The 24,682-nt window shown below is 33.0% G+C and overlaps 1 protein-coding gene across 3 annotated transcripts in view; it reads right to left on the bottom strand.

Moving 5' to 3' along the window:
• Nucleotides 1-393: 393 nt before the first annotated feature.
• LOC124541223 (neuroligin-4, Y-linked-like) overlaps nucleotides 394-24,682 on the bottom strand; it is a 95,127-nt gene continuing 70,838 nt past the window's right edge. For 2 of the 3 annotated variants that reach the window (XM_047119103.1, XM_047119111.1), the window contains 10 exons: nucleotides 9,900-10,592; nucleotides 9,492-9,709; nucleotides 9,236-9,385; nucleotides 6,852-7,052; nucleotides 6,022-6,514; nucleotides 5,653-5,743; nucleotides 4,155-4,349; nucleotides 2,608-2,759; nucleotides 1,817-1,935; nucleotides 394-1,486 (listed from right to left, as the gene is read on the bottom strand). In XM_047119103.1, the coding sequence (XP_046975059.1) occupies nucleotides 525-1,486; nucleotides 1,817-1,935; nucleotides 2,608-2,759; nucleotides 4,155-4,349; nucleotides 5,653-5,743; nucleotides 6,022-6,514; nucleotides 6,852-7,052; nucleotides 9,236-9,385; nucleotides 9,492-9,709; nucleotides 9,900-10,513 (3,195 nt within the window). In that variant the 5' untranslated portion in view covers nucleotides 10,514-10,592 and the 3' untranslated portion in view covers nucleotides 394-524. The remainder of the gene's footprint in view (nucleotides 1,487-1,816; nucleotides 1,936-2,607; nucleotides 2,760-4,154; nucleotides 4,350-5,652; nucleotides 5,744-6,021; nucleotides 6,515-6,851; nucleotides 7,053-9,235; nucleotides 9,386-9,491; nucleotides 9,710-9,899; nucleotides 10,593-24,682) is intronic. The other variant, XM_047119119.1, reaches the window with a different exon arrangement.

The following is a 24,682-nucleotide window of genomic DNA, read 5'->3' as shown; positions in this document are numbered from 1 at the left end:
CATTACAAAACAAATTCAGTTAGTTTCCCCTTAATGGTTGTAAAAAAAAAAAACGAAAAAAGTTTCAACATTGTTGTTAATTATGGTAACTCAATATTCTTTTAAATGTATTTACTAACCTTGAATTTGTATATAAACTTGGGGTGTCTGGAAGAGATGGCTAATTAGCCATAAATCCGCCCATTGTATAACACTCGAAATCACCATTTACTTGTTATTTTAATCTTGTTTTTTTTCTCTCTGTGTTTAATCCTAAGCTTTCTGTATTTTTGTTTGTAGTGTACAATAAAGTCTATTTCATTTAATTTCATAAATTTTAGTAAAATTTCGTGATAAAATTAGATAGTAAAGTGTGATATTTTCTTTATGTGAAATAATAATAAAACAAAGAAATATATTCGATTCTTTAATCATAAATCATCAATACAGCGACTGAAAGAATCCATAACGCCCTTCCCTAAAAAACGTCATTTTCATACAATTATTTACACTTCACAAATCACTTAAGAGTCTTAATTCAACGGTCACACTCTCATTTCATCGATAGCAGTTTGTGGAAGATTTGACGGATGAAGAGATTTGCCTCGTCTCAATGTTGCGTGGTGGGCTCTCGAAGATTCTTCTCTGCCAGGCGAGTCCGCGGAACCATTCGGTGGATATTTATGCCTTAAATCTTGCAAAGGTGGTGAATTACTAAATTGATTCAATTTTTTTGGCAATGTTGCATACCCTCCCACTTGGGGATAGCTAACATTTGGCAATCTGAAACTACTATTACGACTGCCCAATTTACTTGGCAACATCATATTATCTATACTGAGAGTCGGGCTCGGCGATTTTGGACCATCCAAGGGCCCCTTAAAGTTCAGATTCCCTAAACTTGGATCAGCCATTATTTTCTTTCTATTTTGCCGCTCGATGTCCACTACCAAACTAGGGGCGAGGTTAGGGTCGATATGATAATGGGAGTGCTTTCCAGATATCGTTTCAAAGTGTTTTTCATTGAAACGTTGTTGCTTCCCGCGGGACCTTGATTTATCTCGTTGGTAATAAACACCGGCGAATATCAAAACGTTCAATATAAGCAAAGAGCAACCTATAGCTATCGTTACGCTCAGAGCGGTTGAATACGCCGCATAGCCTGCGGCTTCTAAATTGGCTAAAGTATTATCCGTGGCGTTGAAACTCTGCAAATCTCTCCCGCTTGGCATCATAGTCACGCACGTAGCTAATATCGTATCGACCGTGGTTAACGCTGTATCGGAATAAGCCGAACCATTGCGCCTTATCTGATCATTATCGGCATTCCGTGCCAAAGGATCAGGTCTAACGATGCCTTCATACAGATCTTGCTCGTTATGGTTCCTGAATAAATTGTGGCGTGCCGCGACATCTTCCATACCCGTTCTATGAAGTTCGGGAACGAGACGAAGCCAAACTGACAGCTGATGAGCGCGATAGTGATTTTTCATACGTGGCTTGATACCTGTCAACAAAGAAATTTATCATGGTATATTCAGTGAGCGCAATAATTTTTCATACACAATATTCGGCTGCTTGAAATAAATTTACATTTTAATAGCAACGTGGCTTTGGACTGAAATAATTTTGCATAGAAATTAGTGCCATGCTGCCGAGAAAAGTTGGGTATTCTGACTAAAATCGAATTTACATATGAAGAAAACTTTTAACTTCATTGTAATTCGAATTTTACGGGATAGTGTGAATAGTTAATTCTGCTGTGATAAGGCGTGACATGAAAAAGAAAATGCTTTCAGAATCGTATTTCTTTTTTCATCCTTTGATGTGTACTGACCTATTTCGAGGTACTTCTGGTGTGTCGAGTCATATTCTTCCCAATTTATGCCGCGAAACTTATTTCTTTCCCTTGACGCTGGCAGAAAGGCTTCTTGACGAGCGTTGTCATTTGGATTTCTGTAGTAAATTTACGATTAAAATAAATTGTTCTAGAATTTACTGCATTTGCATAAAAACATAAAATTAACATTCAGCTTTTTTGGTACCGACTTTTTTCTTCACATAATCATATGAGACTCTGATTGGTAAAATTAATTTACTTCTTTTGTATTAAGACGTAGCGACTAAATTCAATATTACTGCTGAATTAAATGTAATGAGAACATAATTAGGTCTTCACGCCTCTCGTCTGACGCATTATCTTGGAGTCGATCAAATCATTATTGCTTTAGATATTCAAGTAAGCACACACATGTAAATAACAGTATACATACATACAGTCGCGGACATTAGCACTGTCAATTCATTTCTACCGAATGTCAAGGAATACAATTTTACTTGTTAAAATTGTAAAATTTTTTTGTAGATAATTTTAGTTTTCTTTTAATTCATAAATTACAGTCTACTCGTAGGTCGTCACTAATGTTGTTATGTCTCTTAAAATAATCTTTAGACAAAATATTTTCTCTGATGATGATAAATAAAAATATATCAACTCAGTTAGGAAAATAAAAATCGAACGTCGCTCGTCGAATAAAACGAGAGTTAAAACGCCGCAAAAATGTCCACCATTCAAAAGGAAAAGTTTGAACGATAAAAGTAAATAGTGGTTAGATAAAGATTGTTTACCCGGTTTTCGCAAAGTTTGCCACGAAGAGCATTATAGACTCAGACAGTGCTGTCTCGAACTTAGTGTAGTTCTCTGGGAAATGTCCGAAACCTTCGGCTAATGGAGCTCCGAAGATATATGGGAGTTCCTCGCCGTGAACAGCGCCCATTCTCTGCAAGAAACAATTGACATTTGAATATTTATATACTCTATGCACATCCAGCAAAGTTCAATATTGAGATATTACTATTTGAATATGGATTTTTTTTTGGAAAACTACTCTCTCTCTCTCTCTCTCTCTCTCTCTCTCTCTCTCTATAATTAAACTACGTAATAAGATTGGATTAGAAAGTGCTGTTAATATAATTAAAGCAAATAAACGCGACACGCAAATGTCGTACTATTTTATAAGCGCATTTTGTTGGGGAAGAGAAATTTACGAAATTAAGCGTACACGAAGCGTAAATAAATAATATTATCTTGATCATGTTAAAACGTGATTATAAAAATTCAATGTAATCATAAAACTTTAGAGGCAATTACAAAATTTAACAACAGGCGTTCACCCGACTGTGGAATATTAAAAGCCAGTTCGCAGAACAAAATTATCTCATTACATCGAATGAATCCCTATACGCAAATATCTGGCTAAATGTATGAATAATTTTATTTTGTTAAATTTCAACGTTCACATTTTACATACGTCGTAAGTCACATGGGAAAGCCGGTCTATTTATACTTATCAGAAGTTCCAATGCCAGTTTATTTTGTACACAAATATTACTTTATTTCTCTAATTACTGTAGAATCCTTACTCTCAGTGGTAACAACAACTGCAGTATAAAGTTTTATCTATGAATGAACATTTAGTGTACGTATATAATATCAGTGATCAATTAAATTGTGTCGAAATATATTTTGTAGTTATTCACTTTAAGTTATTTTTTATGGTATAGGTTGGCAGACGAGCATAGGGGCCACCTGATGGTAAGTGGTCACCATCACCCATTGACTCAAGAAATATTAACTATTCCTTACATCTTCAATGTGCCACCGATCTTGGGAACTAAGATGTTAATAAGATTGTCCCTTGTGCCTGTAGTTACACTGACTCACTCACCATTCAAACCGGAACACAACAATACTGAAATTTGGCGGTAGAATAACTGATGAGTGGGTGGTACCTACTCAGTACCAACATCAATTTAAATTGATTAATAAATTAATAAATTAATTGCTGTCGAAACGCTTGGCCCTTGGAGTAGTGGTGCAAAAAGCTTCATCAAAAGTATAACACCTCGCCTCATTGCCTCCACTGGTGACAGAAGGGCTGGTTCGTTTTTTGCCCAGAGGATCGGAATTGCGATTCAACGGGGAAATGCTGCTAGCATTCTTGCCACCATTCCACGCGGTCAAAATTTATACAGTAACTAGTTGTAGTTCATATTTGTCTATATATATTTAAGCATTTAATGTTGTTAATTCTTATGTTAATAAAAGTTTATAAAATTTAAATTTATGTATATTAAAAACAGAGCGATGTTTATTCTAACTCTCCAAAGCCTACCTGCGGATAATACCCATCCCTTGTTTGATAGTCGAAAACATAAAAGAAAGTTTTAGTCGGTCTTCCAGGCGAATCTTCATCGGTTAGCGTAATCTTTGGTCCTCCACTCAGCAGATCACCGCTTTGTATCAAAGGCGCTATGTATTGAGCATCGGATAAGGCAGATATGGTTGCGTCTCTGGTGTTTATTGGATTCTGGAATGGAATTGTTTCAGTGGTAACAATTGTGTTGGAACTCGACTTTGCTTTTCGAGAGCTATTAATTGAATTTTCATTGTTTGAAACTACATAAACATTTTGTCCGGCTAAGACAGGCGTTACCAAATTTGCTAAGGCATTTCCTGAACTTTCAACGTAGGCTAACAAATTTGTTAACAAAGAAAATATAATAAAATTACTAATTAACTTTTCAATAAATTGCTTCAATTGTCTCCTTTATTTTTATGGAAATATTCGAAATAAGTTATTTCGAATTCTTATTGGTTATATAAAACAGTTATTGTTTTATTATGAATTCGCTCCAATCACTCGTAAATAAAGTTGTTGTTGAGAGTCGTCACCGCGCGATAAAAGAGTCAAGTTCGCCGTGAAAAGTATCGAATTTTTTGTTTCGAAAGCAAGCGAGCGGTAAACTGTATCAAGTGCCACAGACGTATTTTGAATATAAGACCTTTCTATTTCTACAACCTAAAATCTTTATGGGAAACACTATCACGATTTATTATATAGTATGTTCTAGTACTCGCCATTTTCACGCAATATGTACCAACTTAGTCAAAAAATGAACTGAAATTACTTGACCTGACAACATATCATAAGGGATTATTGATTACCAATGTCACCAGTAATATCAAACTAAATTGCATCTTATAAATCTATCCAAGTAAAATATATCCGTCGAGTTACTCCACGTCCGAATAGGAAGGCAGATAGATGTTGATAGCTACAATAAATAACTGTAATTCAGCACCTGACGCTTTGATAAAGAACTGCTCCAATATAAACTTACGAGTGATAACAAATGGAAACGATTTTGTATCGCGTCTGATGAAAAAAATTGCTTTTCTCGATATATTTTCTCACTCGAAATTTTATCGAGTAAATATGAGAGAAAAAGATAAATTGATCGCTAAGATGATATATGGAATACATAATTTAGAATATTACGTAAAACAAACAGTAATCATTTAAATAGCAGAAGCTTGTAATAGCTTGTATATTCATAATTTTAAGACGAAATTTGACAAGCTTAATGAGCGGCGTGTTTAAGTATATAAAATAAAGTAGCTCTATAGAGAGTTTCATCGTTAAATATCTTAAGAAAATGAAATATTAGAGTCTGTTCAAGTCAAAGATTTCAACATTGTCTTTGAACCAATCTGTAGAAACAAGAAAATTAATTCTTTAAAATAGAACAAAAGCTTTACTCTAATTACGGAATTTCATTCAACGAACGTGTCTGGCAATTATTTTGTACTAACTAGATAATTAAACAAACCTCTACCGTTCTTTCCCAGTCGGTGTATTCGTTGACGATCGTGTAAAATATTTCGCTCAAATGGTATGTGTAGGAATTTCTGACATAGGTTCTGAAACAATTATTTATAATTAATAAAAAATATCCTTATTGAAATTTCGAATACGATCGGATAGCGCAAAATTTATTTTTAAATGCCGATATCAAAGATGGCAACTACAAAGCAAAAAGGGTCACGATCGAACCGGGGATTTCCGCATCACTAGATGACACGTACACAATTATGGAGGTCAATTTGATCTTAAGTGAATATTAAATTCCATTGAAAATTTTTGCCAAAAAAAAAATCAAGGAACGAATGAAAATAAAAATAATGGCAAAATGAATAACCTCAGCATTCGATCTCTTTTCTCTGGTTCAATACCGTTTTGTATATCGTGAGCGGAGAATTTCCAAAGAGATTCACATGTGACAACGCCAAATAGCAAATCGTATTTGTTTTGGAACAAACGTCTTCCACTATCGCTTCTCTTTATATGAAAATTGTTCTGATTCATATTATTTAATGGTCCAAAACTGGGAAAATCGGCAGTCGAATGAAGAGTCAAAAAGTCCTTTGCAAAATCTGTCTTGATTACAACTCCGTCCACTGACGGTCCAAATGCAGTCAGAAAATTCGGAGGCGATATGTCAATTGATAATAATTCTTCTATTGTGGCGTCTCTTAAGCAGTCTACTATAACTTCGTGGTCTTTTGCGAGATCTTCGGGTATTGTGCAGTTCATACGTTTCGCTAATTTCAATGAATAGTAAACTGGATCATCAACTATAGCCCACGAACTGAGAGCTGAGCCAGACAATAGAATCGCTCTATGAAAAAGACCTGAAAAAATCCAAACAAATATTTATTATGAAACAAAATATCTTTTTTCTTTTTAGCAGTACTAAAATAATAAAAAAAAAATAGCTGTGGGCACAAATATCTGTTATTGCACAAAATTACCCCGCTTAAGTAAAGAGATTAAGCACCCTTCTCTATATTTGATAGACAATGTTTTACTTTAATGTTAGTTTTAAAATCATTTAGCTCGAGTAAATTTCAACTCTGTAATGCATTTGGGAAAATAACAAGATACGACTTATCATTATTGAAATACTAATACGTTCAGATAAGCATGTAAAGTCAGTCACGTTTATATCATTAAACGATTTCCATGTACCTGGCATAACCGTTGGTGATATCATTAGGAAATTAATACAAGCAGCTCCCGATCCGTGTCCCATTAACGTTATATTCGTCGGGTCTCCTCCAAACAAAGCAATGTTTTGCTGTACCCAATGCAACGCAGCTATTTGATCCATTAAACCGTAGTTCGCCACTCTAGCCTTCAAGTGCGGAGTCGGATTTGCGTTTAGGAATCCTGCGAAATTTATGCAGCAGTTTGAGTTGGGTGGCGTGAGTTATGAGGTCAGGGATCGAATTTTTCACTTCCCAATACGCTACCGAAATTTGATTTTGAATTTGGCTTGAGCTCCCCAACTCAATGTATGGAAATATTACTTTATCCAAGATAGTATGTTTAAGATATCAAATACGACAAAATGTTGCCAGAAAATACATAATTCAGAATTGATTACATATGTATAGAAAAACAGGAATAATTCATTCTCATCACGTGTAAATTAAGAACTAAAAGCTTTTATTCAAAATGGTAAGAAACATTAACATAATAATTAGTTTGCATATTATATTTAAGTATACGATAAAACCTAAGACAATTTTACTGTAAGACATTAAAAGTAAAATCGTCTTAAGCTATTTTTAATTAATTTGAGTATCTTTCTATTTATAAAGAAGTATCGTTGTACAAAGTTGATATAAAACGTACTCAGTGTGGCAAAGTTAAAAGGAAATACATCGAAGTTCATTTTGTACGTTTCTTTTCAATTGAAACACAACGAGATAAAAAGCTGATGCATTTCTTTTTGTCGCAAGCGAGCTGAAAACCACCGATAGAGCGAAACTCGATTTTAGAATCGCATCGATTTATTTATTGAATCACAAGCAACATTGATTTCACTAGCAGTACAACATTCAATAACCATCTCATTTCATGGAAGGAAGCCAGACAAAATACATTTTAGTTGAATCGTATTCCTTATCAATGTATCCACATTTGCCTTTCAATTTCACCCCTATTTGCATTTATAATGTACTCGAATAACTCGTTCAGACAGTTCATTCCAAAGTACTCCAAAGAATTCATGGAATAAATGTATATATTGTATAAATTGTTTTGCATTTATTCAATCTACGCACAATAAAGATATGACCTATCTAAACGTACAAAAGGAAGCATTACGAATAACAATGTATTGACTGAATACCTATTTTTTATTAATCTCTCTCTACGTCGTTTCTGTATTACATGCAGCCATTGATTGAGTGAAAGGAATTTAATTGAATAAATATTAATTAAAAGACATTTCCTTATAACGTCGTTTTAAAAAAAAACTATATCTTGTAATCGAATAGCTAGCGATATCAGCTCAAAGTATAGGCTGCTCATTAAAATACAACAGAGAATTAATTATATTTTGTAAAAGTATAATACGAAAAATGTAAGTGTATTTATTCATTAAAAGAATAACACGTTCGCAACTTCGAAGAAATAACTTATCAAAAGATTGTTGCCTTTTGCCAATAATTTCCAACGAGTCCCAAGTCACGACTAATGAGTATACTAGAGACTAATGATGTACGTTTGCCAGAAAATTATCTTAATTAGAGCAATTTAGGGATGTTTTATTGTTCGCTCCCAACTTAGTCTGCTGAGTGAGACAATACGCTTATCATGGTATTCATATTCAAATAAAATTCAAATGATGTATTGTGATTAATAGTCATTTTTGAATAAGCGCTAAGACTATGTCGTCTTTAGCCCATTTATTTGGCCAATGTTGCTAATACTGAAAAAACTTGACAGACTATTGTAGTCACGTTTCTTCGTAACCACAAAGCTCGTTGGAACATTTTTGCTGCCCGGTTTAGTTGTTTAAGGTATTGATGATATGTTTATTTCAAATTACTTCTTTAGACGCCTATGTGCTATGTATATAGTCTTGGCTGTAATCCAACGAAACACGATAAGTTTTTTTTTTCTAAATGACTCAAGTACATATGTTCGAAGCGTTTATATGTCTCCGATTCATATAGAATTGAATGTGACTTGTACCCCGAAGTTTATAATGATATACTTCTATGATCTATTTTAGAGTTACACGCTGCCTACCCTTATCACAATTTACGTAGGGTCGGCGCAGCATGTCTTCTTCCTTACTTCCTTAACTGACGTCATCTCACAAGTAACATTCTTTCCAGCCATATCATCTTTCACACAATATCCATCGTTTCATTTGGTTACATTCATGCTCAAGACCTTATTTTAGAGCTACACACAAAATGTGCAAAATTCCTTAGACATTTTTACTTCACCGTCGGATGAAAATTATGAGTATTAGCATAGCGTGACTCAAAATTCAATGCTGCCTGTCCGCGCTTTAACTGTAACTTTTTATCCTGTTGCTGTTTCAATATTCTTACCTAAAACACCAAGTCTAAAATTTAAAGTTACAACGATGAGGTCCGTGTAGCTAGCGAGTACTGCACCATCATAAGGATTCCCTGAGCTCATTGAGTAGCTGTCGCCATGTATGTATACCAATACGGGCAGGGCCAATTTAGTTTCATCCACTTAAACAAATAAAGTAAAATTGTTATTTGCAATTCATTAATACTGATGAAAAACAAATGAATATTGATTTTGTTAATATTCATATAATTGTTAGCTAAAACTTACTTTGTAAGGGAGCAAATATGTTCAAATAAAGACAATCTTCACTTTGGTTCTTAAGATAAGGTATCAGTCTTTTTATATAATCTAGTCTACCCTTGGGCATTTTTTCTAACAGAATCCGATCGTCATCGAGATCTGGGAGTTTTTGGGGACAAGCTGGACCTGGACGATCAGAGACTCTCACGCCATCCCAGGGTGAAGGAGTTCTTGTTGGACTAAACCTAAAATGAAATACACAAACAAAAATTTTTGAAGAATCCAATCGCAATTTACATATCTTAAACTTTCTTTTAAATGTAAATATTTTTATTCCAGTTAAAAAAATCTTTCAGAGTTGTTATGTTTTTTGTTAAGAATATAGAATAATAAAAATAAATAGGTTTAGTTTTGTATAACTTAGTTTCGTCTTACCTGTTTGATCCCACGGGAGGCGTAGCGTAGGGCACACCTAAAAACACTTCTAGTGGACTCAGGTATCTGTGTTCATCCATGGCCAAAACAATCCCCTGTAATTTTCCATACTTTGTCTGGACTATCCTACTGCTTATTTTAAATTTAACACTAGATTTAGGTAATGGATTAGAAGGATTTAAATAATATCTCTTATAATCACTATAGTCACTGTAACCGTTTCTCTCGTTTTTATAAATGTCACTGTGTTGGGGATATTTTTCGTTACTGTAATACGGATTCTTATCAAAATTGACATTTGTATATTTCTCTCCGTGAACATCGTCATTATCATCGTATTCATCGTTCGGTGAATCGTTTTGTACGTTGTTAACGTTCAAATTGTTTTCATCGCTTACGTTGATAACGTTGTCACCGCGCTGATTCATATTCGTCGTATTCGAATTAGCTTTTTGTAGAGATAAGAAAAATATCAATAAAAACGAATATAGATTAAAATACACTAGTTTGTTAGCAAATATTTTGCTCTTTCCAGTATCAGTTTTACGTTCGTCATATTGAAGCATTGCCCCGTTTTTATTCTGCCCTGTATGAAACTGTCCAACTGGAAACATATTTCGTCATGTTATCATTTTTTTATTGAATTTATCACTATGTCCGTATGTAGCTCGGTTCAAACATTTCGTACGGCATCTGAAACAAAAGAGAAATTAAATTTGTATTGTACGATTTCTCATTGAAAAACATAACCTTTATAAATCTTTTTGTATTTTTTCATTCAATAAAGTTGATTTTACGAGTATAATAATATGGTATATTATAATAAATCTGTGTAATATATGATCATTAAACTATTGAATCTAATTTACAAAGACATAGTGTTAGGCCCGCGTACAAGATTGTCAAGAGTACCACATACTCATCACATACTGTAGTGCTACATAGCAATACTTGGTATCGTTGTGTTCTTATTTGAAGAATTTGTGAAGTAGTGTTTTTACAGGAACGGGGTAAATAACATCGTGGCATAATTGGCGATGTAAGGAATGATTGATATTTCAATAGCGCTAGTGCCTTGCGGGCAGTGATTTCTATCAGGTAGTCAAGTGCTATTCAGTACTAAGAATGCATAAGCTATTTGTAGTCGAAACGTGAAATTATTTGTTCTCTTTTCAACCGACTTCCAAACGGAGGAGGTTATCAATTCGTCCGTATTTTTTTTTTTTTTTTTTTTATGTTTGTTACCTCATAACTTTTCACTGGGTGGACCGATTTTGATAATTTTTTTTTGTTTGAAAGGTAGTGCTTCCCGTGGGGTCCCATTTTTTTTTATTTTTTTCCGATGATGGTATCCATATGAAAACGACATAAGTCTTAAATTTGCATTATTGCAGTATATGCGCGACAAATAGGTGAATAACTAAAAATCACGTTAACCAATTTTGATAAATTTTTTTTATTATAAAATATATACTTCAAGGGTAATTTGGTGAAAGTTTGGTAAGGTTCTGAGCACAGGATCCATGACAAAGTAACGGAACGGTAGGGAACGGAACAATTCTGAGGAGCACGTTAGCGATACTCAGTCGAATCTTTTAATTATAGGTTATTTGGATATTTGAGTCACCTTCCGTAATGTGGTTATGTTTATGTATTTATCATAGTCGAATATTATAATCAACTAGCTACCCACCCCGGCTTCGCACGGGTGCAATACTGATACTAAATATACTACAGAATTTGTTTATTTACGAAATCACATCGCAAACTTCTAAAATTATCAGTGTTTCTTTACTATATTGTTCATGTATTATATACACAAACCTTCCCCTTGAATCACACTATCTTTTAAAAAAAACCGCATCAAAATCCGTTTCGTAGATTTAAAGATATAGGGACAGAGAAAGCGACTTTGTTTTATACTATGTAGTGATGGAACTCCTATACGGCTCGCAGTTAGGGTGCGATATGGGGCAGAATTTCTTACTATCTTTAATCAAATTTTGTGTATGTGATGTGATGTCATATGATGTACGAAATATAGTTGGTCTTTTTCAAAGTTTTTTTGCTGAGTTCGATTACAGCTCTTTCGAGGGATCCTTGTAGTTTACGCCGCGTGACGTATTAAATCCGCATTTTCGAAAGTCTATTTTTGCTTTATTCGCAAGTTTCCTTTGAAATTGTCCTCGAAGTAGTTTCTGAATCATATAAACGGAACGCTTAATCTATCCATATTAAAAAAAAATAGTTAGTCAACATCAGCTTCACTTAAAATCAAAAAATAAATAAAAATTTTAACAATAAAAATTTTAACAAAAAGAAAAACCGACTTCAAACAAAACACTATTTTAAAACAAATGAATATGCACTCAAAAGTAATAAAAATAATTGAGTATTCAACATATTTTTTAGAGTCTTCCTAAGTTAAATGAAATGAAAAATATTAGACTACTTAAAAGTCGATTAACGATTATATCATGTAGTTATAATTATTGGTATATTTGGAGCCGGTGTCAGCCACGGTGCCCTTGCCCCAACAATCAAAAGAAAGAAGCGATACGAGCCCCTTGATTGATCCAGTATATTATTGTGTAAAAGGTAATTTGTAAAAAACAAACAACACCGACTCCAAATATACAAATAATTATAACTATATGATATAATCGTTAATCGACTTTTAAGTAGTCTAATATTTTTCATTTCATTTAACTTAGGAAGACTCTAAAAAATATGTTGAATTCGCAATTATTTTTATTACTTTTTCGTGCATATTCATTTGTTTTAAAATAGTGTTTTGTTTGAAGTCGGTTTTTCTTTTTGTTAAAATTTTTATTTATTATTATGAATTTATTTGATAATTGTCACGAGAAACTATCTCCCATATCGATGACCATACTTTATATTAAAACTTAATATTAATTAGTTACTTTATTTATTGTGTTTAATAAATTGACAATTAGTAATTATAACTTGAAACAAGAATTAAATATAATTAATGAAATTATTATGCAATCAATTTCAAAATGACAGTTTAACTATTTGATTAAATATTTCAATTACTAATTTAATCATAAATAAATTAACATGACGATAAGTAGTATGGTTCATTAAAGTTTGTTCAATTATAAATATTTCAATAAATTTATTTAAATAGTGTATTTTATAAGTACATTTGAAACGTTTAAGAGAATTATCAAGTTCATTAAAAATAATGAAGCAAATTTCAAATGTAAGTCTTCGTTCAAAGTTAGAAGTTTTATTCTTTAATTCCAAAAATGTTAGCATAACGAAATTGAATTATATTTTATTTATAATAAAACTTGAAAAGTTATTCTATTATAAGTTTATTTTCATTGTTATATTATTCTAAACTATCCAAATTTATACAGAAATAATTAAATTTTAATCCAAGATATTTATACATGAATTATGGGACTGTTACTGATTTGAAACAAAACACTTCAGACCCTCGAAAATCCAATGATAGAAATTAAACGGGATTATAATTTTGGGTGTTGTTTTTCATACTCTCATTTCAACGTAGTATGTAAGTTTTAGAAACATAATTAATTATCTGTACTAATATTATATCAATACCAAAGTAACTTTTACTTGGTGGTAGGGCTTTGTGCTAGCCCGTCTGGGTAGGTACCACCATCTCATCAGTTATTCTACCGCCAAATAACAGTACTCAGTATTATTGTGTTCCGCTTTGAAGGGTGAGTGAGCCAGTGTAACTACAGGCACAAGGGACATAATATCTTAGTTCCCAAGGTTGGTCGCACATTGACGATGTAAAGAAAAGTTAATATTTCTTAGAGCGTCATTGTCTATGGGTGATGGTGACCACTTACCATCAGATGGCCCATATGCTCGTCCGCCAACCTATACTATAAAAAAAACTCAGTTTGTCTGTCTGGTTGTTGCTCTTTGGTATAAACCAAGTTTCAACTGCAAAGACGTATGCTACTATTTATCACCTGACAATTACCCTTAAAAAGCAAGCGAAGCAATTAGAAGTAACTAGTAAAACTTTACAGAAAATTGCCTTAAGCTTCGAATAGCACTAAGTGGCCATGTACGGACAATTATGTAGACATTTCTTTAGAACTTTACACATGTAGAGTTCACTGTGTTTTTCCACTCGGTGTGACAGCAATAGTTGTTGAGATTAGAGCGAACATACATACAAACGACTGACGAAAATTCACAGTAAGTATTAATTTATAAGTCATGTTTCTTTTATTATTTTTACAAACTTATTAAAAACTTATGTCACACTAGTTTTCGCCTGCAACTATATTTGCGTTTTAGAGGTTGGTTGTCAAATATTACTCACACGACATCCTTATAAATTACTTCAATACCCTCTGTGTTATATTGATGTATAATCTATATAATTACAAAGTTTTTTCAAAATCCATTGAATACTTTTGCGTGAGAGTGTAACAAACATCCATACATACCCACCCATACATACAAACTTTCGCGTTTAGTGTATTAAAATGTCAAAATAAAGTTACAAAAGTTACAAAAGGACATAGATAAGCCCTTTATAACATCAGGTTGATGATTCAATGAGTTGAGTACGCATTTTATTCAAATAATCAAATTTTATTTTTATGGCGGAACGGCACTTAAACATTTTAGTAGGCTTTTAATATAGAAAATATTCTCGGGAGCGCCATTGAAATTTCATATCTGGGGTAAATGTGTTACGTAATTTTGATGTTTGTATAATTAAAAGACTTTAAAGATTTTCCTTTTGGTATGATAAAATCTACATCAGTAAATAAGTAGACGTATATAATATCGACGATAAAATCAATATACATAGATAGATATATAATCTTCTATACATATAATGAAATTGGAGTGTCTGTTTGTACTAGTAAAATAGCCCTTTTTACTCAATGCATATAGAAACGGTATATATAGCAAAAAAAAATTTTTTACAATTTTTGTCTGTCTGTTTGTTTGTTCCGGCTAATCTCTGCAACGGCGGCAGATAACTGATATAATAAGGAGTAACTTAGGCTACAATAATGTTTTCTTTTTGTTAAATTCAAACGCGTACAAAGTCGCGGGCATAGCTAGTATTTAATAATTATAATCCATACATTTATGAGTACATAGAATATAAAAAAAATATTGACTTGAAAAATTAGTGTAGTCACAAAACAAAGTAAGCAAGCCCGTAATGCGGGTACCAACTACCGGTTACAATTTCGTACGCTTAAACAAGGGAGATACATTTTATATCACAAATATAGTAATGTATAGAAGAATCAAAAATGTAATTAAAGATATCAGTAGTAACGCTGTCAAACCAATGTGTATTATAAATACGTTTATAGTGTAACATGGTGTACCTACATCCAATATTTTACGTTCATTTTCTTTTAATTTATTTAATGACTCGTCGATCTAGTCTAGGCAACTTGTTTAAGACACATGTAAGTTTATTTAAACATGTAGATTTTCTCACAGTGTTTTCCTCCCGAACGGAACAAAGTAATTCCCGAGCACTAGATTAAATATAAACAAAACATATGTTCCTGTGTTCGTGGTGAAGCTTAATGCGTTCTAACCACTGCACCATCTCGACTCGGTGGGTAGAACTTACAACAACAACAGCCTGTAAATTCCAACTTCTGGTCTAAGATCTCCTCTCCCATTGAGAAGGTTTGACACATATTCCACCACGCTGTTACCATGCGGGCTAGTGGAATACACGTGTGCCAGAATTTCTAAAAAATGCAGGTTTCCTCAAGTAAAGCACATATTATGTAGCAGTGGTGCTAGCCTCGGTTTGAACCCGCAATCGTCTGTTAAAATGCACGAGTAGCCCATCTCAGTTTAGGTAGATAAAGACAGGTAGTAAAAAATAAATTAAACATCTATCTAAAGTCTAGTAAATACTGACATTACACGCTGCGGAATCCGATTAATCCGCCAGTTTATTGCTGGAGTTATCTCGCCAACGCAATTAGTCGAGTGAATGACACACGATGCCCAATTACAAATCGAATTATTTATAGAACGCAATAATTAACATCGCTGCAAACAATTCGTCGTTAACGGTAAATAAGCTTATGATGTTATGCATTTGTGTTATCATATTTTCAAATTTATTTTAATTGTATATGTATGTGCTCGTATATATTACCCTTAATAGTACGTTGTTGCTATTTTATCTGCTCTTAAATAATACCTGTTATTGTAGAAGTATTTCCTAGTTACTCAGTTGGTTCTAATACTTGGCTATATGCCTATGAATCTATGTATATAATATTTAAAGTCTACGATATCTTCCGTGCATTTGACTTGGAAAAATATTTTGAAATAATTTCAAGCATGTCAATAATATTCAACCCTAAAATAAACTCATAGTGTCACCGCAAAATGTCATTGAAATATGAAATTAAATAGTAATGTCTATCACAAATGTTAATTAAACATTATTAAAATTATTGTATGCAGTAAATTTATATACAATGCAATTATTGTTATAATCAAATTAATTGTTTCGCTGGTAGAATAATAGATGGCGTTAGTTTCCAATTAAATCGCGCTTTTGTTTGTTACGCGTCAGATGCATATTTAATTAAGGTGTACACAATAAAATTAGATAGAAGCGCTCTCCACGCTATCAGCGACGCTCTGAGCTGAGGTCAGGATGGACGTCGCTTGAAACCTGATAAGGTTGATATATAAAAGACGTTCCTTGCTACTCACTTCCCTATTTTACGATGCCGTATAAGCCGCTCGAGCCAATGATATTTACACAAGTGGCAGGAAAAAAAACATCGATATGGTCAAGAAATTGGTTTTATTATAAATTTAATTAAAATTGATAAGAAACGTATGATATCCAACAAAATGCTTGACTTATTAGTACAACAGCCAACAACTTAAGTAACGAGACAGCCACACATACATAGATACAGATTGTGGAGTTATTTTGAAATAATTGAAAATCTTTTTTAGAAGGTACTTTAAAATTAACAAAATAAAGCACTATTGAATTTTCCAGCCATTTAATGTATTTATAAATCATCTCGTGATCGAAGCGAAACTTCGCAGGAAACTTGCATTTGTTGGATGAAAATCTGCCACACGTGTGTTGCATTAACTAATCCATAACTAACTCGCATTTCAGCAGCGTGTTGGAATAAGCTTAAAACCTCCTTAAAAGGGAAGGCCTTAAGTGAAACATTAAAAGGATTGTTGTATTAAATATGTTTTGTAACTCTGAATCTATATTATAAATGTAAAAGTAATTCTGTCTACCTGTCTATCTATCTGGTCGCTCTTTCACGCTGAACCGTATTTGATGGAATGTAGTATGAAGCAAAGTTGAACTCCCAAGGAAGGACACAGGCTACCTTTTTTGCCTAAAACATGACAACCAACACCGTAAAACCTAAGCTAAGCCGCGGGTTATTACTAGTAAATCATAAGAGCATCGCAACATAAGGGTACATTCCTAATATGAATTAAAAAAAATAATTATACAACGCTTCATAAAAAAATTCGATCAAGGTCGAAAAAGTTGAATACGAAATTGAATATGAAAAAAATATATAGGAAGTTGAATAGTTTTATGTATAACCCTCGTAACTTTTACGAGTCATTTGACGTGATTGACGTCACAGATTGAATCCACCGCGAAACTTTTTTATATAGCGCATAAATTTTATACGTTTCATCATCGTGTAGTCTGTATTGAGTTTTTTTACCGTATCATACTTTTTCTTTGTCAGCGTAACCGAAAAACTATGATCCGATAGAAACATAATACATTATTCAAATAGGTTTCTCATTTTTTTGGTATTGCTTGGCATATGTACCACCTGATGATAAGTAGTCAACACCGCCCATAGACGATGGCACTTGTAACTATAGTTACACTGGCTCACTGACCCTTCTATCACAACACAACAATACCAGTTGTTGGCGGTAGAATATCTGAGTGGGTGGTACCCAGACCCAAAACCAAACCAAATATAGTAAAATAAAGTACTCATTTTATATAATTATCGTCATTTTAGATTTAAAATTAAGTTACAATGGTTCGGAATATAGATTCGTCCGGCTAAGGAATTATATAATCTTCCGAACGGGATTTCTTGTACGATTTTGTGATTTTGTATATTTCTTCCATTATTATTTATTGTTCCGTGGATGGAGACGAAGGGGACGACCAACGAAATGGATGGATTGTGTGATTGTGTTAGTGAGATGATGTCAGACAGATAAGTATGGAAGAAGAAGACATGCTGCGCGGACACCAAATAAAATTGTATAAGGGCAAGAGAATAATAATGATGATTAATTATTGTTCCTTTTTTGAATAAATTAATTTTAAAAAATCCTTTTTGTAACCAGGTGTTATGTAGATACGACATTTCGTATCTAGCATAGACATTGATCAATGAAGAGTTCCTTTATCTGGAGCCAATACTGAAAGTCATGTCATCGGTTGTTAAATGTAAATGAATCTACGTGTAACATGAGACGATTATTCAATTTCAAGTTCTAAAGAAACAAATATTGTAAATAAAATTAAAGCAAGTAAAACGCTAATTATTTCTAAGTTTGAGAGCATGTTCCTTAATCAGCAGGACTAGAACAACAGGATAGATACTACCAACTCTTCATATATTCTACACCAAATAGAAATACTTAGGGTAATTTTGTTGGAGTAATTACAGATATAAGAGATATAACATCTTAGCACCAAAAGTTCGTAGTGCATTAGTGAAATAACAAATAATTACTAGTTCTTACTTATTTCAAACAAGATCGAAATCAAAATATACTTTATTCGAATAGGCTTTTATAAGAACTTTTGGATCGTCATTTCCGAATGCAAATTTTACCGAGATAAACTGTCAAGAAATTCAGTAGTTGCACTTTTTCAAAATCACTATAAAGTTGTCCATTAATTTTGATTGACATTTTCCCAGTTAGTAATTCTATGCAGCTATTTTCAATCGAATAATGATTTTTATAGATGGCTTCTAACATATTATGCGAGAACAGAACTGTAAATGACAGCTCCCATTGTATCCGCCCACTCGAGAGACGTGTCCAGATAAGAACTGCTGGCGAGCGGATAGACGCCAGACTTAAGTTAGATAGGTTTTATAGAGTTGAGTTTACTCTAACTCTCATATTACGTCGTAGTGTTTTGTTTCATTTCTCCAAATAACTTGACTCAAAAACATGCTAACATGCTTTAAATGTCTCAGGGCTCTTGAGGCGAAGATGTAAGGCTTTCTTTTCTCTTGAAAACGTTTTTCAAACTTAACTCAAACTCAGATTACTTTATTCGATATATAAGTATTACACTTTCTCATTGATGGTCAATTGAAACAGTACCACCGGTTCGGAAAAGAAAATATCCTGACCTGAGAAGAACCGGCGAAAGAAACTCAGCGGGATTTTCTTTGTGTTCTATATTACATAAACAATTTAATATGAAATGCAATATAGTTTAAAGGCTAATTCCATACAGGTTGGTGTACAAATATACTTTTTTAATTTAAATTTCCTCATTGACTATATACACAAAATTCGTGAAAATTCAATAATGTTTGCACGGGTTTAAACTCGGAATCTTTATTTGAGGTTCACGTGGTCGAACCCTTGAAAATATATTGAGCTAAATTAGGAACGGACATTCGACAGCCTTAAAATAGTTTCGGGTTGTAATAGTATGTTTATATGCCTTATTTGTTTAATGTAGCCTATGTTAGGGTAAATAAGCATACTTATTGTAGAAATTTCACTCATACCGTCAATGAGTTATTGTCTCTGCCATTTGAAATGTTATATTAAGATTTTAAAGTTCAATTAACTTTCTATTTTAGAACTTGGTGGTAGGGCTTTGTGCTGGCCCGTCTGGGTAGGTACCACCCCTCAGTATTGTTGTGTTCCGGTTTGAAGAGTGAGTGAGCCAGTGTAATTACAGGCCCAAGGGACATAATATCTTAGTTCACAATGTTGGTGGCACATTGACGATGTAAATAATAGTTAACATTTCTTACAGCGTCATTGTCTATGGGTGATGGTGACCACTTACCATCAGGTGGCCCATATGCTCGTCCGCCAACTTATACCATAAAAAAACACAGTAACCATCGAAGTAGAAGTGTTATAATATTTACATACATAAATAAGATAAGATTATATAACATTTTTGACATTTATATTGTAAAAGAAACTGATTAATTTGTGGACTAGAAATAACAGAATCTCATAAAATATAATGAAAGCATCATTTGAATTTTGCCGACGAAATTACGAGTATATTATATTAAGAAATTAATTAGTTTCAAGAAAAAAAGGTCTTCAACTCTACAGTACAGTTAGCCTTTTATAATAATAAAAATAAATTGACTGTGTAACTCTGGTTATAAATAATATTATGTAAATGAAAATGCTTAAGAAATAAATTCAAATACATATATCCCTTTAAAAGGTATAAATCGTTAAGCTGGTGTTTTAAAAACGTGTCGATTTACCAAACATAAGAATTTCAATATTAAACACATCCATAATAATCAAAATAAAACAAAAGTGTAAATTAACGCTGTAAAAAATTTCGCAATGAAAAATATGACAAACGAAAAGATAATTATTTGACAATATTATCAATAAACTATTAAATATTTATCATGTAACAGGGAAACCTATATATACCATCCATCACCACTACAATGTGCCATATTGAAATAAGAATGGCATCACATGACATATAATAATTAGCATTTAATAGACACTTTTTATTATTCAACAAGAATAACAGCCTGTAAATTTCCTACTACTGGGTAGGCCTCCCCTTTTTTTGAGGAGAAGGTTTGGCACATATTCTACTACGCTGTTCCATTGCGGATTAGTGGAATATACAAGTGGTGAAATTTTTATGGAATTAGATACATTCAGGTTTCTTCACAGTATTTTCCTTCACCGCCATGAATATTCTGCGGTGCTTGTTTGATGCACGCGTTCTAACCGCTGGGTTATCTGGCTTTTAGAAGTTACATAAGAACTGAAATCATCATACTTCGCATTGGAGTAATCAGCTAATTACAAACATTGGCTTATCAAATACAAGCGTGATATGCGTTGCGTATTAGTTGATAAACGTGCAACACAATTTTGAACCGAATTAAATACAGCCGTGCATATCACGCCATTATAATTGGATTAAGAGCTTTACTGATCCGAACTGATCACATGGTTGCTGAAGTCGATGTGTTGCGATCGAACGCCGCAAACTAATAATGCTATTTCGAAATGTGTCCTTCAAATCTATTTTAGTGTAACAAATTCGAATGGATTCTAAATACATTATGATTACCGTTCGAGTATCGATTTTATGTATGATTATACAGTATAAAACCAAGCTGCCTACCGCTGTCTGTCTCCGTGTATGCTTTGATCTTTAAAATTACGTAACGGATAATGATGCGGTTTTTATAATAGATAGATTGATTCAAGATAATGGTTTATATGTATGATACATGTATAATATAGTAGTATAAGAAATGTCATAAATAAAGTCATTTTTATTGCTGACATTGCAATTTCTTGGTGGTAAGGCTTTTTGCAAGCCCGTCTGAGTAGGTATCACCCACTTCTCAGTTATTCTGCCGCCAAACAACAGTACTCAGTATTGTTGTGTTCCGGTTTGAAGGGTGAGTAAGCCAGTGTACAGGCACAAGGGACATAACATCTTAGTTCCCAAGGTTGGTGGCGCATTGACGATGTAAGAAATGGTAAATATTTCTTACATCCCATATGCTCGTCCGCCAACATTTTCCATGAAAAAATTTGACTGAAACAAACGATCAAACTAAATAACATGTACATCTTAATAATGTCAGTATCTCTTAGTAACCCACAATAAAAAATCTTTTTTGCAACATGTTTGTATTGTCTAACAAAAAAGCTGTGAACGTTGTAATACATTCAGTGGTCATATTTAGTATCAACATCGCAACCGTGCGAAGCCAGGGCAGATTGCTAGTAAATAATATTTAAAATTAGATTATTATTTGGTTGAAAATGGTTAGATTGATTGAAAATGGATTGTTGTTAGTTAAAAAAGTAAAGTAACAGCCTGGTAAATTTCCCACTGCTGGGCTAAGGCCTCCTCTCCTATCAAGGAGAGGGCTTGGAACATAATCCACCACGCTGTGTCAATGCGGGTTGGTGAAATGCGCATGTGGCTGAATTTCGATGAAATTAGACACATGCAGGTTTCCTTACGATGTTTGTTTTCACCGCCAAGCACGAGATGAAATATAAACACAAGTTAAGCACATATATATATAGTAGTGCTTGCCTGGGTTTGAACCCGCAATCATCTGTTAAGATGCACGCGTTTTAAACTCTGGACCATCTCAGCTATAATAATATTTATTAAATCCAAAATCTAAAATATTGAGAAAAGCTCTTCAAAGTTCTTTCACTAGTTCTTCTCGGCCTAGATACTTAAGTTTCGGAACCAGTGCCATTTCATTGGGTTATATAGATTGTATTATGCTTCATTAAATAGATGATTTTGAATTTGAGTTTATGCATTATAATGTAATGTTTATAATGTAATAGTAATTGTATATAATCTAGCTTATCATGTTACACGTCGAAAACCAAACGTAATATAATATGTTGGACTGATTTTCTTGGAAACGCTGACAATGACATAGCGCATAATATTTGATGACAAAACATTTATCTCGTAGTACATTGATGCGATTGGTCCAGTCGATTAAGGGTATGAATCTCAGATTAAAACTCCGGGTTCAAATCTGGTTCAAGCTTGCTTCATACCAAATTTCATGAAAATCAGTTCAGCGGCTTGATCGTGAAAGTACAACAGACAAATAACCATGATTATATTCGTATTTATACTATTATATATAAGATTTTAAATTAACACGGTTATTCTTATTAAAGTTATTGATTTCATCAGTCTCGTGAACAAGACATTCGTAGATAATGTCGAAAAATCGAGCTCCACCAAAAATAAGAAACATGGTAAATATCTCGAAATCAATAATTTTAATATACTATTATAGATTATACATCACTGAACTTGTGTTTGGAGTACATTATTATATATTCATATATACAGTTAATACATATTCTATAATATTTTTATTACTTCAACTTATATATTTCTACTAACATTACATTATCAACCGAAGTCGGTATTATGTACTTATAATATCCTAGCAGTTGTTCAAACAATTTTGTCCTTGAAGGAATAATTTAGGTCAAATTTATGAATATTACCAATATTCAAATGTAAGGTTGTACAATATACAGAACAAGAATCTGGATAAACAACCTCGATTTAAAGGATGATCTTTATTTTCAAGGTTATACCCGTGCTTTTACAGCGAAATTATTATATACTAGTTGTCGCCCTGGGATGGATTTAGTTGTGGTGTGTTAGGCAAAAAAGTAGCTTATGTCCATCCTTGGTATTCGAATTAGCTTCATTCTTTTGGTAGTGAAAGAGCGACAGACAGACAAAGTTATTATCACATTTATTATATTAATATAGATTATTATAAATTTCCATTTCAAAATTATTATATATTTTTTTTATTAACATAAGAATTAATAACATTAATATATACAAATATGAAATAAAACTAGTTACTGTATAAATATTGACCGCGTGGAATGGTGGCAAGAATGCTAGCAGCATTTCCCCGTTGAATCGCAATTTATAATATGAAATGGCTTATTTATATGTACGCTCATTTAGAAATCATTTGGAAATTTGACTTCAATATTCATTTTCTTATTTACCAACAGCATTTAATTCACTAGCGAACCAGTTCAACAAAATCAGGGGCACTTGAGAGGAATCAAACTTCATATATTCGCATAGATGAAATATCATGTATTGATTTAGAACAAAAAACAAAAAGACAAAGAATAACAAAAAATACATTTTTAATTGAACCTTGAAACTTGTCTTCCTTAAAAAAATTGTCAATCGTTAATAATAATGCCTTCTACATTATAATGGGGTGGAACGAGGACTATAGTCAAAATATGTCATTTATTTTATATAGAGTCGAGATGGCTCAGTGGTAAGAACGCGCGCATCTTAACCGATGATTGCGGGTTCAAACCCAGGCAAGCACCGCTGATTCATGTGCTTAATTTGTCTTTATAATTCATCTCGTGCTCAGCGGTGAAGGAAAACATCGTGAGGAAACCTGCATGTGACAAATTTCATAGAAATTCTGCCACATGTGTATTCCACCAACCCGCATTGGAACAGCGTGGTGGAATATGTTCCAAACCTTCTCCTCAAAGGGAGAGGAGGCCTTTAGCCCAGCAGTGGGAATTTACAGGCTGTTGTTGTTGTTATGTCATTTATATCGCAATTAAAATCTTGTGTGGGATCCTTAAATACCTTTTTGGCTGAAGCCAATACAGAAAAAGCGTCTCAATTAAAAAAAAATGTTAGGGTCGGCCTTAGTAATAGAAAGGATAATGTAATATTAGTGCTTACTGAAATTACTTAATTGTTAATTTTACAGATTGGCATATTCGTTTTAACGAATAAACTCTTCGAATAAAGAAAAGTAAATCGTAAATAATAGTTTGATGAATATTTATTTTTAAAATTGTACGTAACAATATAGAGAATGTTTCCACTCGTATTGAAAATAGATTGACTATCTGAGTATTGCTTAGACTGAGCCGTTTTAAGGAAAAAAGAATTGCTTTGTTTTTTTCCATTC

This window comes from Vanessa cardui, chromosome 2, assembly GCF_905220365.1.
Source record: "Vanessa cardui chromosome 2, ilVanCard2.1, whole genome shotgun sequence".
Classification (NCBI taxonomy): Eukaryota; Metazoa; Arthropoda; class Insecta; order Lepidoptera; family Nymphalidae; genus Vanessa; species Vanessa cardui.
This window is presented reverse-complemented; position numbering and strand designations above follow the sequence as displayed.